The sequence below is a fragment of the Mytilus californianus genome, unplaced genomic scaffold (assembly GCF_021869535.1).
Source record: "Mytilus californianus isolate M0D057914Y unplaced genomic scaffold, xbMytCali1.0.p SCAF_8, whole genome shotgun sequence".
In the NCBI taxonomy this organism is placed as follows: domain Eukaryota; kingdom Metazoa; phylum Mollusca; class Bivalvia; order Mytilida; family Mytilidae; genus Mytilus; species Mytilus californianus.
Window position 1 is genome coordinate 100,377,935 of NW_026262734.1, and position 19,242 is coordinate 100,397,176.

The window sequence follows — 19,242 nt, forward strand, 5'->3', positions numbered from 1 at the left end:
ATATTTGTTTTATAGTTTACACCATGACAAGTTATAGATCAAGTTAGAATTTTGTTCCAATACAATGAATTTTTAACCGGTAGGGGACTTTGTATTGCCGTGCAATACTCACAGAATGCTTGTTTTGAATAGTTTGAAATAAACAGCAGCTAAAAAAACAGAACAAAGGGTCTGAAAAAGTCAAAAAAGATTTACTGACCTTGTGCCAAAAATATTGCATTTGGATCAGAACTTAGCTGCTTCAGTCTTAGTTTTACTGACTTACTGCAAACAAATATTTACTATTTTACTGATATCCTTTATTTGAACAAATAACATTGATCTACAAACAGATGGTTTTCCGACTTTGGAAATTATGTATTTATTGCTAACATTCATATAAGTAATATAAAAAAAAAGTAAGTAATCTAAAAAAAAATGCCACAAATATCACTACAACATGTACAACAGACTCACTGCATTAAAATTTTTAACTTTACACTGTGCCTTTTATTTAGTATCAGCAAGAATTTGTATAGTTCATGTACTAATATTTAAAATAATTATATGTTTTATTGAATTTCAGTGGGACCTTGTTTGTAGTAACGCCTACTTGTCACGGCTGGCAACAACAATTTATTTTATTGGCGTGATGGTTGGTGGGTTAATCTTTGGTTACCTTGCCGACAAGTTTGGACGGAAGAAAATTATGCTGGTTACTCTGTTTACACCAGTCGCTATTGGTGTGCTGACAGCTTTAGTCAAGTCCTACTATTTGTTTGTTGGTCTGAGGTTCCTACAGGGAATTTTTATTCAGGTAATGTTTACCTTAGAAAGTTTACATCAAATGTATAATTACTATTGACTCAAATAGTTGGGTCGATGTGGAGTTAAGGAAGCAGTTTTGATCAAAACATGGTAGAATGTTTCCACATATTATTGACATTGTTGAGTGAACAACAGAATATATTAAGGATTATGTACCCTTTCGTTGTTTCAATGCTAAAGATATGGAAATTTTATAGACAATCCACAGCCTTTCCTCTTTTACAGTACTATTATATTTGACAATTATGTACTTAACAGATAGTGGATTACTTCATGCAGTGCCAGCAATGATTTTCCTAAAACAAGTTTTATGAAGTTATTAGCTTAAACAAGTACAAATATGGACCCATTCAAGTACACCATCTAGGTTGCGCTCGACTTTTGTGACTCAGCACAAGGTTTTTATACATAATGCTATGGTGTCGTCATCGGCGTCATCCAAAGACACATTGGTTTCCGGACAATAACTTTAGTTGAAGTGAATGGATCTCTGAGAAATTTTACCAGAAGGTTCAATACCACAAAAGAAAGGTCGGGATTGAGTTTGGGGGTTATGGTACCAACAGTTTTAGAATTTAGGGCCAAAAAGGGGCCAAAAACAAGCATTTTTGTAGTTTCCGGACAATAACTTGTGTGTTAGTGTATTAGATATCTCAGAAATTGTACCACAAGATTCCATATCACAAAGGGAAGGCTGGGATTGAGTTTGGGGGTAATTGCCCCAACGATTCAGGAATTAGGGGCAAAAAAGGGGCCAAAAACAAGCATTTTTCTAGTTTTCAGACAGTATTGCACAATAGCAAGAAATCTTAAACTGCACAGTATTGCGCAATAGCAAGAAATCTTCAATTGAAAATAAATACAAATCTTTTAACCATTTTCAATGGGATTAATTTAAAGTCTTTAATTTTGGGGGTTCTAACCTTGTATTACTTTTTGGATATTGGGCCCCATTTTTAAATTGGTCTACATTGAGGTCAAAAGGGTCCAAAATTAAACTTTGTTTGATTTCATCAAAAACTGAATTATTGTGCATTTAGATTTTTTTTATTTTGGGCCCTGTTTTCAAATTAGTCCATATTAAGGTTTGAAGGGTCTAAAATTAAACTTTGTTTGATTTCAACTAAAATTAAATTTTTGGTGTTTTTTATATGCTGAATCTAACCATGTTGTTTGATTTTTTATATCAGACCATTCTAGGAAAATTAAATGTCCCATTTCAAATTTTTAAGATCTTTGACCACATTTATTTTGTGTCAGAAACCTATATTATGTCAAAAATTTGATCACAATCCAAATTCAGACAGTATCAAGCTTGAATATTGTGTCCAAACTTGCCCCAACTGTTCAGGGTTAGACCTCTGCGGTCGTATCTGGCTGCGCTCAGCGAAGCATTTTATTTTTTTATCGTAAAGGTTGTTTAGGGAATTTTGTAAACAATATAGGCTAGAATAACATGAACAAACAAAATGAGTTATCTTTGTTTCAAACTTTATAATGAAAATCTATGTATTAAAGTCGGGGGATTTTCTGTAAGAATCTTGGCTTGAGGAGCCACAAAATCCACAGTTTCCATTTGGTATATGTACAAAATGGCACGTCTATTTTAGTCAGTACTTTTGCACTTTGAAATTTTCGTAATACACAGGCCTAGAGAAGGGGTCATAAAAGCTTAAAAGAAGTTGAACATTTTGAGAGTAAAAAAAAAATATGTGAAAATTTCCATTTATTTATAGTGTATTTGAAGTTGCAGTCTGACATAGCTATTGTAATTATAAAGGACTAAAATATGTACATGGTTTTCAATTTGATGACAAAAAATCCACATTTTTGTATCAAGAAAATGTTACTTTAATTCAAGTAAAATTCTTTAAATGAAAATATGTTTATTTCAAGTCTTGTAAATATTCAGATTTTATGCATTCATTAAATATATTTTATAATCATAAAAATTTGGACTGCAATAAAAAGATGCTGAAAAAGGGAAAAAAATGCTGAACAATTTTGATATGTCATTTATGTATTAATGTCATACTCTTTTGTTTTTTGTGTTCTTGGATTATTGTCTCATTGCCACTTGCATTGTATACCTATCATCTCCAGTGTTCCAGCTAGGTTGTTTTCACAGGGTGGTCCGCCCGCCCTTTCCCGAGTGCTGCCCTGTGCCCTTTTTCTGACGCCCTGTGTCCTTTTTAAGACGCCCTGCCCCTTTTCGTAAGTCCATGCCTTTATTGCCATAATATTTTGATGAAAATACAATTATTCTACCTGTCTTCATATTTATGACAAGTTTATGACCCTTAGCTAATTAACATTTACAGCAGGTGTAATAAGTTGTCAGTTCTGCCAACTTTTAATAATGCAAATGTGTGAGATTTGGCCAAAATCGTAAAGATCAAAGAGAAAAAACAATAGATCAAAGGAAAATGCCTCCAAATAAGCATGAAAATGCGTGAGTCTCACGCTAAATGCGTGAGACTTTGCTGCCCTGAGTTGTGATTACAGATAATCCGCTTATCGACATCGAATGGGTCAGTAATCCGTTAATTAAACTTCATAATTTACCATTGTAATAATTTTTTCATTAAATTCGGTCAGTCAGCATTTCAATTTCAATATTTCTCAAAAGATGACAAGTTGCGTTTGATGTATCTGTAGATCGTCTGTTGTTATGTTAAAGATTTTTTTTTTTATTAAATTTATCTTTTAAACTAGTTTTAATCCAGAAGAAAGTAAAAACAATGCTTGACTGTACCTTTCATTGAATATCTATATCTTAATTAAATTAATTATAGCTGTAATCCATGATCACAAATTGACTGCTTTGTTTACATTTGTTGAAAGCCATGTGCTTTTTTGGCGGGAAAATTCGGAAAACCCCTTTAACAAGAAACAGTTACATTTCATTGTTATTTATAGACAGTAAGATTTTCATTTTGATTAACTGCTAAGATAATTTCATTAAAAATGAATACTTTCTTGGGGTGAAACTGATAATACTTTAATACTCTACATCTAGGGGTGTGTAAAATGGAAAAAAGGGGGGGGGATTTTTTTATATATTTTTTATATATAATATTACAAATATAAGTTGAACAGTCTGAAAAGACATGGTTAAATGGATTTTAATTCTGAAAAACTCAATGTGGTTTATTATAATTCATTTATTATTTCTAATATAATCAGAAACATTGGGCTACATATGGACTATTAATAAGTATGTACCTGTAGTAAAAATACCCTGGAAGGGCCTTAAAATTTCTACTGGGCCCTTGGAAAAAAGTTTTGGGATCCAGGTTGGCCCCTGGAGAAAATGTAAGGTATTGTTCCTGACTGTATTGCAGATGTGTAGTATTTTAACTGACATGCACAATTCATTTCACTAATGAAATAAAAATAATTCTACAAAATGCCGCTGCGTAATATATGTCCTTGCATGGTCCTTTAAATACTGTTACCCAAAATAAGGTTGATTTTCATCTAGCATAAAAGTTACTAAACCCCCTCAAAACTCCTAGCTGAAACCCCTGCAGTTAACATAAGACAATGTTTGACATGCCCTATTTGAAATATTAATCATCGTGCTAAAGTGCCCTTTTCATGATTGGCTCCCTGCCCTTTTGAAATCCTAGCTGGAACACTGATCTCTTTTCCCTATCAATAAATCATTTACTTATAACAGGGTCTACAAACCACGACATATGTAATGGTGATGGAGTTGTTCCTCCCCCAGTATAGAGGGACTGCAGGAGCTGTGTTGGAATGTTTCTGGGGTGTGACTGTCATCATGATGGCGGGTATAGCTTATCTACTACAGGACTGGAGAAATATACAACTAGCAATATCTGTTCCTAGTGCCTTGGCGCTTACCTATATCTGGTAAGTCACATTTTAAAATAAGGAGATGTGGTATGATTGCCTATGAGACAGCTTTCCACCAAAGTTCAAATGAAGTGGATGTAAGCAATTATAGGTAACTGTATGGCCTTCAAAAATGAGAAAAACCCATGCTATATAAATGGCTATAAAAGGCCTGGATGTGAATAATATGAAACAGTTCAATTGAGAAAACTAAAGGCATAATTTATAACAAAACAATTTACAAAAAACAAATATGACAGACATGAACCAACGACAAACACTGAACTACCGGCTGCTGACTTGGGTCAAGCACATACAGAATGTTGCAAGGTTAAACATGTTTGAAGGCGCCAACCCTTAACCTAACCTGGGACAGTGGTGTAACAGTACAACATAAGAACTAACTATGAAAATCATTGGAAAAGGGTTTAACTCATCAGATCAATACAAAGCAGAAAACATTCAACAAAAATGTAAATTTTTCATTTGTTTTGGTTACTACTGCAAATCAACGCTGGAAAAAATGCAAAAATCTTTTTAATGTGTTTGGAAAAATTTTATGTAGCAAAAGTCTACTGAAATTATGAATGTAAGTTGTTATTATTGCAAACCTGATCATATTGTCTCATTTTTTGCATTAATAAAGACATCGCAATATTTTTTGAATTTTCAGTATTTTGTTTATATTAATGTAGATTTATGAATGAATTATAAATAGAAATCATAATTACCTTTGTAAAAAAAAAAAAAACAAAAAAACAAAACATAACAAACAAAAAACTAACCAAGCACAAAACAACCAAAGAAAAAAAAAATGAATTCTCAAATTTAAAACAGTATTCGATCATATATTAACTTTTTTATTCTCTTGTTTTAGGTTGGTACCAGAAACTTTGAGATGGCTTATGATAAAAGATAAGATTGATCAAGCTCAAAAAGTAGTAAAAAGAATCACCAAGTTCAACAATCTATCCTTCCCTGCTAGAACAATGGATGAGCTCCAAATCCAGATCGAAGCTAAAGATAATCAACTGGGGCGACAGTACATGTTTTATGATCTTCTGCGAACACCAATTCTACGAAAACACAGCTTGATTTTGTTTTATTTATGGTAGTTATTTAGAGATTATCATAACATCACTGCATTGAATTAGATACAAATCATTTGAATGAGAATATATGTGCTTAAATATCCTTTTAACTCATTTGAATGCCTGTTTTGAGGTGTTCAGTTTATATCATAAAGAATTTCAAAATTCAAGTCAACACCTCTTATGGGGGATATCTCCCATAAATCGGGATAGTTGGCAGGTCTGGATTACATCACTGCATTGAATTGGATACAAATTATCTTTATTTTAGATGACAAATTTTCAAATTTAAAAATCGGCAGTAAATTTGAAGAAAACAAATTTTATATTCAGAGGCATACAGAATAAAAAAATGGAATATAAGATGTGGGATATAAGTTGATGAGACAGCAACTCTTCAAACCAACAACTACAAAAAATAATCCATCTAGAGGTCAACATTATAAGTGTCGATTCAATAATTCAATTTCTCCTTTTTAACCGTATTTTCAAAGGAAAAAGGTTATTGATTTGGGGATGTACGACAAGCTTTTGCCAAACAGTGTCCATTCATTAACATGAAAACGCTTTGACGAAATCTTTTCAAATTTAGATATGTTGTTTCCTGTGACTAAATGAAGGTCAAGTTCAATTTTCATTTTCTTCTTTAATGATATAAGCATTACAATATAACATGTACTATAAATACAGAAATTATTGCATGCATTTATTATTGCGATTTTTGAAGAATGGACAAAACTGCGAGATTAATTATTGCAATTTCCGGAAAATCTGCATACAGATATATGTATCCAATTCAGAATGAGAGTTCTTATTATTGCAATACTCACCCAGTCGCTTTATTAGCCTTAATAAAAGCCTCGTAATAATTTCTGAATTAACAATGTATCAAAGTGTCAACCAAGGAAAGAAACAGACCAATCACATTCAAGTATTAATAGATATGCAAATGATATAAGATTTATTGTACTTTTCAGGTTTTCTGTGTGTGTTGGATATTATGGGATGACATTTAAGATAGCAGGTCTGGCAGGGAACCATTATTTAACCTTTTTCATCAGTGGATGTGTTGATCTGGTAGCCTTCATCATGGTTATTTACCTGATCCAAAGGTAAATAGAAATTATTCATAATATTCCTTCAATACTGTGTTCAGAGTCACTTTTGTATACACATTCTTTTATTTCCCACATCAATACCTTGAAGTTGTATCATGAGGGATCTGGATAGTGTTTACAGATAAGAGAATAATTGGCAAATCGTGCAGACTAGAGGGCCAAAAAAATAAAGAATAGAGAAAAAAATGTAAAAAAAAAAATGTAAAGAATACAAAAATCTGTCTTGTCAGATCACCTTCCTCTTGTCAAACTGTAGTAATACCAGTGCATTTTGAATCTCAATTCACATATCACCTCTCTTATTATGTCAGTTTTCTCTGAGCCCAAGAATAACCTTTATTTATAGGTTTGACTGTATATGCAAGGATAATACTAATAGCTGGTAAATGAAATAAAAAAGTACACAAAACCAAAATTTTGATAGTAGAAATAACCTTAAAGTCCTCTTATTACATATGTACAGAAAATTCCTTACACAATACTGATAATATTTGTTCCAATACTGTACAATTGTCAATCTTTTATTAATCCTGTACAGATTTGGAAGAAGAATTCCTTTATTGGTGTACTTTGTTATTGGATCTGTTTCGTGTATAATTGCTGGATCCATTCCTATTGCACTAGCAGGTAGGTTGAAAAAATTAAACTTTATTTTTGTATGACACTTCAAGTTCAGCAAAGAAAGAAATTTCTTGTAGAAGGTCAGTGGTTATCTCTTGGAACTCCGGCTATCTCCACCAATAAAAACTGACCGCCACGAAATAGCACAATAGTGCTGAAAGTACCAAATACCAATCAATCAACCAATCTTTTAGACTTGACAAAGTATTAGTTTTTTTCTTGCAAAGAAGTGTCATTACAGATTTTCATAACACTTTTCACAAAATATGTACAAAGTATAATTAACAGGAGGGGCCTTGCCTTGTTGACTGTTCAACTACTGTATCACTATCTTGTCAATACTAAGGTTGTGAGTTCCAACCCCCTGTCGTGCCCATCTATCAACCCTATTTTTTCAGCATTTTAGCATTAACAGGTATTTATTCAAGTCAATGTTGTTAAATAGAGGCTCTTTTGTTTTTATTATTTACAGCAGCTAATAAATAATTAAAATTTAAATTAGGAAAAGGGTGTTTTGTGTAATTGATTATAGGTAGATATATGTAAAACAAAGATTGGCTTCAACAGCTTGATTTGATTTTATTTCCAAAGAAAGCTGATCTAAGTCTAAACATAGGAACTATTCCAAGTTATAAGGAAAAAAATCTCAAGTATTGTGGATTCAATAAGGTTTGTTGGATACCAATTTTTGTGGACTCGTGGATAAAGGTGAGCCACAAATTTAAATCCTTAATGAAGTACACATTTTCTATGGGCTTCTTAGTAGACTTTGGCTAAACCACCAAATTAGATATCCACGAAAATCCATTTTTACTCAATCCACAAAAATTGGTACCAACGAAAAAAAAAGAATTCACAGTAACAGATGCTTTTTGGTTTAAGTGTAAACGATACATCTGTACAGTAAATTCAGAAATTATTGCGTGCATTTATTATTGCGATTTTGTCATTTTAGACTAAAATGCTATTTTAATTTTTGGGATATTGAGAAAAATCCAGTTTAATTCATATTAAAAATTTCAAAATGCGAGGTTAAATTATTGCGATTATAACCCTGTCACATTTTTCGCAATAATAAAAACATCGCAATAATTTCTGAATTTACAGTATTTAAGGAAATACGATTTGTTTTTCAGGAGCATCAGGGACTGCCGAGAAAGTGTTTGCTATCATTGGGAAGTTTGGAATGGCCGGTGTTTTCAGTATCATATTTGTTTACAGTTCTGAGCTTTACCCAACAGTTATCAGGTATGTCAGTTCTGCAACAGTATGATTACATCATGGCTTCCAAAATTATTTTTAGCCAGCCGGACATTTTATATATTATCCTGATTTTAATCCCTTAAGACTAAATAAACAAAAGGCAATTATGGTAATCAGTTGCCGAGTTGGCCATCCCAATGATTGATAATTAAAAAAAAACGATATTAAACTTTCTTTGATTCAAATTCGAAGTTCTGACGTAAACTGTTAAATTGGCAGTGCACCATCCGAAGTATGAAACATCAGCGTACTTATATCTGCCTTAGACTCTTTATTTGTTCAAAATAATGTTGTCAAAAACTTTACTTTCGTTTTTAATCTGAAACCGGATGTTATCTTGACAATGGTAAAACATGGACCAGAGACGGATACGTAAATTCCGTGTACGTTTGCAAAGCATGAATGAGTGTAAGTAGCTCATTCTACGTTATTTCTTCAAGAAAATATTCGAAATAAACGTGAGATAAAGGTATCAATGACAATTTAAGCCTTTTTTTAAAGAAATTAGGATGCAAAATTAAATTTCACACCTGCGCACAGGCACATGCACACACATGTACTAGTTCAAACAGAGACATGTCTCTGGTTCAAACAACGTGGTTATGACGATTTTTCATTTTCACCTCTTTAATTTTTTCATCAAATCTTATTTGTAAATGTATTTCTGATAATTTAAATCTTTTTGACTAAATTAATTAGATGCAAACCGGTGAAATGTAAGAAAATAACTTTGAATAGACCGATCAATGTCCGGTTCAAAATAGTTTACCTGTCACCTGAACAGGTAAATTTCAGCTGATCGACAACTAATTAGCCTTAATTAAAATGAGAAGGTATTAAAGTAGGGGTTGTTTTGATAGTACTTAATGATCATGTCACTTTTATGACCGGAAATGTGTGACTGTTAAAGGCAAAAAGTTGGGTCAAAAAGATCGTGAATTATGTTAAAATGACCATCTCTTAGAAAGCCTTGAAATCTAAAAAGTAGATGACCGTTTCGTGCTTTGCCCAGCCGGACTTTTACCGGACATTATACAAATGTCAGGAATATATGACTGTTTTGGAAGCCTTGGATTACATCATGGTGGAAATTTGGGTACAGTATTCCGGCATGGGTGTCAAAATAATTAATTTTGTAGAAACTGTTCTTGGTAAAAACAAAATTTAAAATTATAGAAAGAAACTGATTTCAAATTATTTTTTCTTATTGAATACATTGCAACTGTCCAATAAAAACGATTTTTAGAGCAACATTAGATATTTGATTTTCATGAGGGTTAATTTTAGGACAATCCTCTACGAAATGTATGGAAAATATAATTTGATGCTAAACAATGTAGAATACTTATAAAGATATTAAATTTACAAGTTTTTTCTTCATAGGAGCATAGGAATGGGAACATGTGCTTTCTGGGCCAGATTGGGCGGAGTTGTGGCCCCTCAGATTCTTGTTTTGGTAAGTGATCTGTTATATAGGAACTTTAGAATAGAATTGTGCTTTTAAGTTCAGATTGAGAGGAGTTGGTACCCTTCAGATTCCTGTTTTGGTAATTGATCTGTTTTATAAGTCTATAAAAATTAAAGTTTATAGCTTTCTGGGCCAGATTGAGTTGATGCCAGTTAGGTTAATGGGCTGGTAGTGCTAATTGATTTGCCATTTCTTGTAATTGTGGAATCCTGCAGAAGGTCAGTTGTTATCTCTGGATCCTCCACAAATAGAAACTGACCACCACGAAATAGCACAATAGTGCTGAATGTGGTGTTAAACACCAATCAATCAATCAATATTATTGCGAAATCAAGAACACCTACCGGTATTTCAAATTTTAAGAGCATTATTTGTTTGCAGCATTTCCTGAAATCATGATAATTAATTTCACATATTTGTCCATTGTTCAGCAATCACAATAATAAAGCCACACAGTAATTTCTTAAGTCACAGTATTTATACACATAGAACTTAAACACAAACTAAGTCAATATTGCAATTTGCTGAACACGTAAGATCTAATTATTTTCCCGAATTCTTTGAACTGGAATAGTAAAACAAGGGCTAATGTGATAATATAATGAACACTCATTGACTTCATAATTAATAATTTTAAATAATTCATTTGTCAATGATTTACATTTCAGGGTGATTTTACCCACAAATCCGTTTCTGTGATAATGTTTGGAGTTATTTCCCTTGTTGCCAGTCTACTAGTTCTATTTTTGCCTGAAACTGCAAAAAGGAAGTTACCAGACACCATTGAGGATGCTGAAAGTATTGACGCTTTCATGGGAAGTAATGGGTCAGAGGAGGAACCAGTTGAATTGTAAAGAGATTGAGAAGGCAGATATTTGATCTAAGAAAAAAATGTTGTAATTAAACAAATTTTATTTTTGAGAACTTTGGAATTATATTTGTAGCATACATTCTTTGGAAATTTGATAAAATGGCTGTCAGCAGATTGAAGAATCTGCTATTTTGTCACAAAGTGCTAAAGATTTATAGAATTTAAATTCCTTTGATCAAATCAGTTGGTTATTATGAAATAGATATTTAGAAATGAAAATTTAAATTTATGACTTATGTTCAAAGCTTGCTAGGCTGTAAATTTTGTGCTTTTAATTTTGCTGAAATTGATGTTTTGTAGTAGTGAAAAATTCAATATTTAGAAATTGAAATCAGTGATTATCATAATTGTGATATATTGAAGTTTATGTAAATATTGTTACTTAGCTATGTTTTTGTAATTGTAGTTTGTGTTAATGATTATATATATATTTTTTTATTATTACCTCAAAAAATATGAATTCCAAGAAATGAATAATATGTTCTTTCATAATCCTTAGGACATTTTTTTAACTCACATAATAATAATTTTCAAAACAATATGTAGACTCATTTTGTTTTGGTTTGTTTTAAATGGTAAACATTCTTGGGTTATTTAAATTTCATGAAAGTTCAGGAGGCACTCAAATTGATTGATTTTCAGTGGTTGGATTTTAATTAGAATTTTATATTATGCGTTTTTTATGGTATAAAAAAAGTGCCTCCCATGCCCCATATGGTTAATTCCGGAACAGCCCTTAGACATTGTTACTAATTTGATAGTTATTCATATCAATTAGATTTGCTGGAGGGATAGTAAACATACATCAATCAGCAGGTTTTCATTAAGTCATTTTTTTCCTTTTATAAGCTGACAATGGGACGAAGTGAAAGATTTCATTGTTTTTTATATTTGAAAAAAAAAGATGTAAATGTAAATTTTATATTTTTATGACTTTTAAACATCATTTTTGTCGAGCCTTCAACTTTTGTCGAAAAAGCGAGACATAGCTATCCTACATTCCGTCGTCGTCTGCGGCGTCCACAAATATTCACTCTGTGGTTAAAGTTTTTGAAATTTTAATAACTTTCTTAAACTATCCTGGATTTCTACCAAACTTGGACAGAAGCTTGTTTAGGATCATAAGATAATATTCAAAAGTAAATTTTGTAAAAAAAAAAATCCATTTTTCGGTATTTTACTTATAAATGGACTTAGTTTTTTTTTCTGCCAGTTAACATTACATTCACTCTGTGGTTAAAGTTTTTGAAATTTTAATAACTTTCTTAAACTATCCTGGATTTCTACCAAACTTGGAAAGAAGCTTGTTTATGATCATAAGATAATATTCAAAAGTAAATTTTGTAAAAAAAAAATCCATTTTTCCGTATTTTACTTAAAATAGACTTAGTTTTTCTGCCAGTTAACATTACATTCACTCTGTGGTTAAAGTTTTTGAAATTTTAATAACTTTCTTAAACTATCCTGGATTTCTACCAAACTTGGAAAGAAGCTTGTTTATGATCATAAGATAATATTCAAAAGTAAATTTTGTAAAAAAAAAAAATCCATTTTTCCGTATTTTACTTATAAATGGACTTAGTTTTTCTGCCAGTTAACATTACATTTGCTCTGTGGTTAAAGTTTTTAAAATTTTAACAACTTTCTTAAACTATCCTGGCTTTGTACCAAACTTGGACAGAAGCTTGTTTATGATCATAAGATAGTATCCAGAAGTAAATTTTGTGGAAAAAAAAAAATTCCATTTTTTCCGTATTTTACTTATAAATGGACTTAGTTTTTCTTCCAGTTAACATTACATACAGACTGCAGTTAAAGTTTTAAAAACATTTATTAGATTCATAAACTATCCTGGATTTTTTTTACCAAACTTGGACAGAAGCTACTTGCAATCAAAAGATAGCATAGAGAGGAATATTTTTATTAATTTTTTTCCTCATTTTTGTTGAGCCTGCGATTAACAGCAAAAGTAGGTGAGACACTGGGTTCCGCGGAACCCTTACAAATTTTTGGAGATTACTATATATCTTTATGTAATGTGGGAATATGTACATAATTGTTAATTTAAAACATATTTTTGTATCAATGTGTAAATTTTTTTATGAACGCTGTTCTGGGGAAAGCAATGGTATTTTAGTCACTTTTATACATTGTTAATAAAAAATGGAGATACTGCAGATGGTACATTGAAGACAAGGTTGTCTCCCCTGTGTATAGTTCAGTAGTATTGAAAGAGAAATAAGTATATTTTACTATTGTGACATAAATTCCATTGCTTTCTTTTCTTAAAAAGGCAAAAATTGCCAAAATTAAACAAAAATTAAAAATCAGTGCATTTTACCTGCTCCTGAAATTACAAACAAATTGTAATGGAAACTAAACAGAGTTTAATGTGACAGAAAGTTGAGCAGGTTCTCTGCACTGAGAAAAACATCTCGACAGAGGTCATTTAATTGAATTGAATCAATGTACGATTCAATACTCTCAATGGAGAATTAACAAGAATCTCAATTTATATGATTAACAAGAATCTCAATGTAGAATTTAATGTTAAGAATCTCAAATTAGAATTTAGTAGAAATGATAGCTTGTTTAACATAAAAAGCTAGCTTTGTACAACAGCAAACAAATCTATATTTGGAAATTAAAAAAATGATCCTCTGTCAGATAAACTATATAACCAGAACAGTGTTTTTTGTATCATTACAGTAATCATAGTTAATTTTGTCAATTTACTCAAGGAATCCTCTATTACCCTTCAAAACTTCAGATTTACAGTATTAGACCTATAAAATGCCTCTTTACAAGATCAAATCGTGTATCCCGATCCGAAATCGGCAGAGGGAACCAAATCCCGTGCAGCAACTTATGAAAAGTTTGTAACAATGGGTAGGTATAATCTGGATCTGATTCACACAGAGTATAATTCCTCCGTGGAAATCAGATTCAGATTGTACTTGCCCACCGTTATAAACTTTTCATTAGTTGCTCCTCGGGATTCAGATCCCCTGCGGTTTTGGAACAGGATAACCGGTGTGAAGATTTTCAGTCAAAACTTACATCAGACTCAAATTTATTGACTACAGAATACCAAATCAATTGTTCAATTTATCAAGAAACGTGATAGAAAAATTAATTGCTGTTATCAATACATATGAATCTACATAAATGGATAGATGGTTTTAGGAGACAATGGAATGAAGGCCTTGTGTGATGTCCATTTGAAAGGGTTAAATTCCTTGTTTGTTATAATGATAAAGTTGACTATGATTGTGTTATATAATTGTCTGTAAAATAATCAGTGTGTTTCATGAAGAAGATATTGGTTCCATCTGGGATATATAAGTACAAACATTTCCTTTGAATTCTTTTGAAATTAACAATTTTTGACAACAATTAAGGAAATTGCATTGAATCAAACATCTCAACTAAAAAAAAAATTCATTGTAAAAATGCTTGAGAAATGTTTATATTAGTTTCATTGTAATCTTCATTTGAAGTGCTTTACCCGCAGAGAACTTTTTTTAAGATTTATATATCAGCCCTCAACAATAAAGAGAAAAGATATCAAGGGGCAATGATAAATCATATGTCAAATATAAACATACAGCACCATTGTAAAAATAGAGGCTCTAAAGAGCCTATGTCGCTCACCTTGGTCTATGTGCTTATTCAACAAAGGACACTCTCCAACATTGTAGACGAGTATAGATTTCATGACAAAAATCTCTGTTTTGTTGATCTTGTATTGCTGATCGATTTATCTGTTTAGTTTCTCTCTATCTTCTTTAGTTTTTGCTCAAAACACAAAAGAGGATAAAAAGAATCCTCAGTTAAGGGCAATGACTCCTATAAAGAGTGACAGTCTACTAACTATATGGGCAAAATTTGACTTGCCCCTTTGGGCCAGGTGAGCTAAAAATCAAACAACCAAAAAACGAAGCATCAATAACAAAACACTTCTTAGAAAATATATCTCCCTCATGCAAAGCTCTGATTCCTTGTCCAGATTGGCTGTATGTTAGTTACTTTTTGGTTTGATTAGCTCTTCAACATTCGTATTGGGGTTTGGATTTTCAAATATTTTGACCTCGAGCATCACTGAAGAGACATTAATTGTCAAAATGCGCATCTCCTGCAGTAAAATTTGTACCAGTTATGATATTAAAAAACTAGATTGAACAACACAAACCCCACATAAAATCGGGAGATGAACTTGGTTGCTCCGGAAGGGTAAACAGTTTCTTACAATCAGTGATGCCTATCTTGTTAACAAAGATATCAGTGGAGCCTTATATTAGAGGGGTTGGAAGAAGTACTATTTATAAGAAGAGATTGTCAAAAATATCTATGGTAAAACAACTAAAATAACTTAAAAGAAATAAAAACATTTTTCATATTGTGCTTTTTATTTTTATTTTCTTATTTTGTTATTAATTGTCAAGATTTGATTTTGTAGGAAATTGTTTGGCTTCTTTGAAATTAGGGAGAAATGCTAAGGTTTATAATTTATATTAGCCTTGATGTGAATGAATTGTTTTAACTTGGTTGCTAAGATTGTTGAAGGATTTTGATTTGTTGTAGCTTATAGGTGAAGGGAGTATGTTTAATGATATATATATTTTGTATACTATTTATTTTTTTGTATTGCATGTATTTAATCTCAGTTTCCAAAAATGCATAATAAAAGTTTTCTTTTTCATGAATTGTTTGAGTATTGATTAAACTCATTTGATCCAATGAAAATGATAAGTAAAAAATTATAAAAAGATACGGAAGAAACAAAAGACTTTCTCCAAAAGATAAAATTCAAAAAATTTAAAAGGTAGACGATATATATGAAGAACTCAATATTGAGAAACAGAAACTGTGTGTGAACTCCAGTTTCTGTGTCGCTTTTGACACTCATCATGTTACTCATCAAATGTAAAAATCCAGTGATGAGACATGAGGAAGAAAAATGGATAGGTTAGTTAGTAAAGTAAATAAAGATATCTCTGATCATCAGATAATGATGTTCCCTATTTGTTATATATGTTGATTGCCAAAGGAGAGGTATGAGAGACTTGATATTTGCTGCTTCAGAGCAAACACTGGTCAGTTAACTATATAGTATGATCTGTCGTCTTGTTAACTGATACCTATTAAACTAGCATGACAAGAACCCAGCTCAGCATGTCTGTCTAATACAAGGTTCGATTCATAATCATATCAAATCAAAAGGTTCTCGTCCTGATATTTGCCACTGGACGTTAAACATCAATCCATCCATCCATCTATTCGAAGATGTGAGTTAAATATCCCTTAGGTGAAAAAATCGTCGTCGGCGTTAACTTTTTACATTTTGAACTTCTTCTAGAGAACCACTGAATGGAATGAAACCAAACATGGCATGAATGTTCCTTATGAGGTGCTGACCAAGTGTTGTTACTTTGTAGCGGATCCATCATCCAAGATGGCCGCCAGCGGGGGACTTAGTTTAACATAGGACCCTATGGGAAATACATACAAATGTCTTCTTTTAGAGAACCACTGAATGGAATGAAACCAAACATGGCATGAATGTTTCTTATGAGGTGCTGACCGAGTGTTGTTACTTTGAAGCCGATCCATAATCCAAGATGGCCGCCAGCGGGGGACTTAGTTTAACATAGGACCCTATGGGAAATACATACAAATGTCTTCTTTTAGAGAACCACTGAATGGAATGAAACCATTATGGTATGAATGTTCCTTATGAGGTGCTGACCGAGTGTTGTTACTTTAAAGCCGATCCATAATCCAAGATGGCCGCCAGCGGGGGACTTAGTTTAACATGGGACCCTATGGGAAATACATACAAATCTCTTCTTTTAGAGAACCACTGAATGGAATGAAACCAAACATGGCATGAATGTTCCTTATGAGGTGCTGACCAAGTGTTGTTACTATGAAGCTGATCCATCATCCAAGATGGCCGCCAGCAGGGGACTTAGTTTAACATTGGACCCTATGGGAAATACATACAAATGTCTTATTTTGGAGAACCACTGAATGGAATGAAACCAAACATGGCATGAATGTTCCTTATGAGGTGCTGACCAAGTGTTGTTACTATGAAGCCGATCCATAATCTAAGATGGACGCCAGCGGAGGACTTAGTTTAACATAGGACCCTATGAGAAATACGTACAAATGTTTTCTTTTAGAGAACCACTGAACGGAATGAAACCAAACATGGCATGAATGTTTCTTATGAGGTGCTGACCGAGTGTTGTTACTTTGAAGCCGATCCATAATCCAAGATGGCTGCCAGATGGGGACAATGTTTAACAAAGGACCCTATGGACAATACATACAAATGTCTTCTTTTAGAGAACCACATACTGAATGGATTGAAACCAAACATGGCATGAATGTTCCTTATGAGGTGCTGACTAAGTTTTGTTACTTTGAAGCTGATCCTTCATCCATGATGGCCGCCAATGGGGGGACTTCCTTTAACATAAGACCCTATGGGAAATACATACAAATGCTTCTTCTAGAGGTGCACTGAATGGAATGAAACCAAAACATAGCATAAATGTTTCTTATGAGGTGCTGATTAAGTGTTGCTACTTTGTTGCCGATTTACTGTTCAAGATGGCCACCAGGATTTTTTATTAAATTATAGGACCAATATTAAACCAAATTTGGCCTCACTCATTATTAGGGTATCTGTTATGATTTTAATCTATTTTTACATGATTTCCAAAACCAAAGTAGAATCAGGTGAGCGACACAGGCTCTTGAGAGCCTCTAGTTGAATTTGCCTTGGAGTAAGTATTTTGTTATAATTTTTCAAACCATTTTAACACATTGACTTCAATGGTTTTGATATTCAAATAAAATATCTAATAAGAAAGAGAAGCAACAAGACTCAAAATACAAAGTCAAAATTTGAATCATTTATCAGTACAATACTGTTTTATATAGTGAATTTTCGATTATTAAAATGTGGACATCATTTTCTATTTTTAATCTCGCTTATGCTCTGGTTGCTTGTCCGGGTGTGGGGTTACTTTTTGTCCTTTCTGGATTAATCAGCTCTTACTTTTATATCATGATTTGGATTTCCAAATATTATGTCCTCCAGCCTCATTAAAGAGTTATTAATTGCCGAAATATGCATCTAATGTGAAATTATTGAAGTAGATTTATTGCATTTTTGTTTAGCAATATCCCAGCAACGCCTGCGTATGGAGTTTGTATCTCCCAGTTGAGACGATATTTAAGATCTTGCGTTTCCAATCATGACTTTCTTGATAGAGTTTACTAGGATTGCTATGAAGTTGCATTTCGTTTTCAACTTATGAGTTAGACTATTCCTTTGGTATCTCCCCCTCTTTGTTACTGCTTTCAAGGAAGCTTTGTTTCATGGATTCCAAATGGTAAAGATGAAGTCATCCCATCAGGACGCCATCAGGATTTGGTTGTCCGTTATATCTGCGTCACAGATGACCACTGATATAGTTCACTTGTTGTTATCAAAGTCCCTTCCTCTCGATAGTGACATTATTAAATGAGATTGTTTACTTGCATTAGTCACACGACGGTACCAATTCTGAAGTAGAAACTACATACGAGCCTCCATTAGCAACAGAGTTCACTTCTGCTTTTGTTGAGGTTCATGTTGCTTAATCTTTAGTTTTTTTAATGTTTAGTTATTTTTTGTTGTCCTTTCGTAGTTTTAATATTGGCCATGGTGTAGACTAGTCTTTAATTTAAAATACTCCATTCGGTCCTTACTGTTTTTTTTCCCATTTTCCTCTTTTTAGGTCACCTTTCCTAAAAGGAAATGTGAGCTTTTGCCATCCCTTGGCGTCCATCGTCCGTCCGGTGTAAACTATTTAAAACATCTTCTCCTCTGAAACTACTGAACCAATTTCAACCAAACTTAAGCTGAATGATCCTTAGGTTATCTAGTATAAAGTTTGTGTTTTATTTTCTGTTTCGTCAAAAAACATGATATAGATAAAAAAAACAACATAGGGGTAAAATGCAGTTTTTGGCTTATATTTCAAAAACTAAAGCATTTAGAGCAAATCTTTCAGAGATAAAAGTGTTTATTAGGTCAAGAACTAATTGCCCTGAAATTTTCAGACGAATCAGACAGCCAATTTT

General features: G+C 32.4%; 1 protein-coding gene across 1 annotated transcript in view; it reads left to right on the forward strand.

Moving 5' to 3' along the window:
• LOC127710527 (solute carrier family 22 member 3-like) overlaps positions 1-12,296 on the forward strand; it is a 30,287-nt gene extending 17,991 nt beyond the window's left edge. Inside the window, exons 3-10 of the mRNA XM_052216455.1 lie at positions 566-796; positions 4,490-4,686; positions 5,546-5,779; positions 6,737-6,871; positions 7,416-7,504; positions 8,635-8,746; positions 10,145-10,217; positions 10,898-12,296. Of these exons, the coding sequence (XP_052072415.1) occupies positions 566-796; positions 4,490-4,686; positions 5,546-5,779; positions 6,737-6,871; positions 7,416-7,504; positions 8,635-8,746; positions 10,145-10,217; positions 10,898-11,083 (1,257 nt within the window). The 3' untranslated portion in view covers positions 11,084-12,296. The remainder of the gene's footprint in view (positions 1-565; positions 797-4,489; positions 4,687-5,545; positions 5,780-6,736; positions 6,872-7,415; positions 7,505-8,634; positions 8,747-10,144; positions 10,218-10,897) is intronic.
• Positions 12,297-19,242: the final 6,946 nt, after the last annotated feature.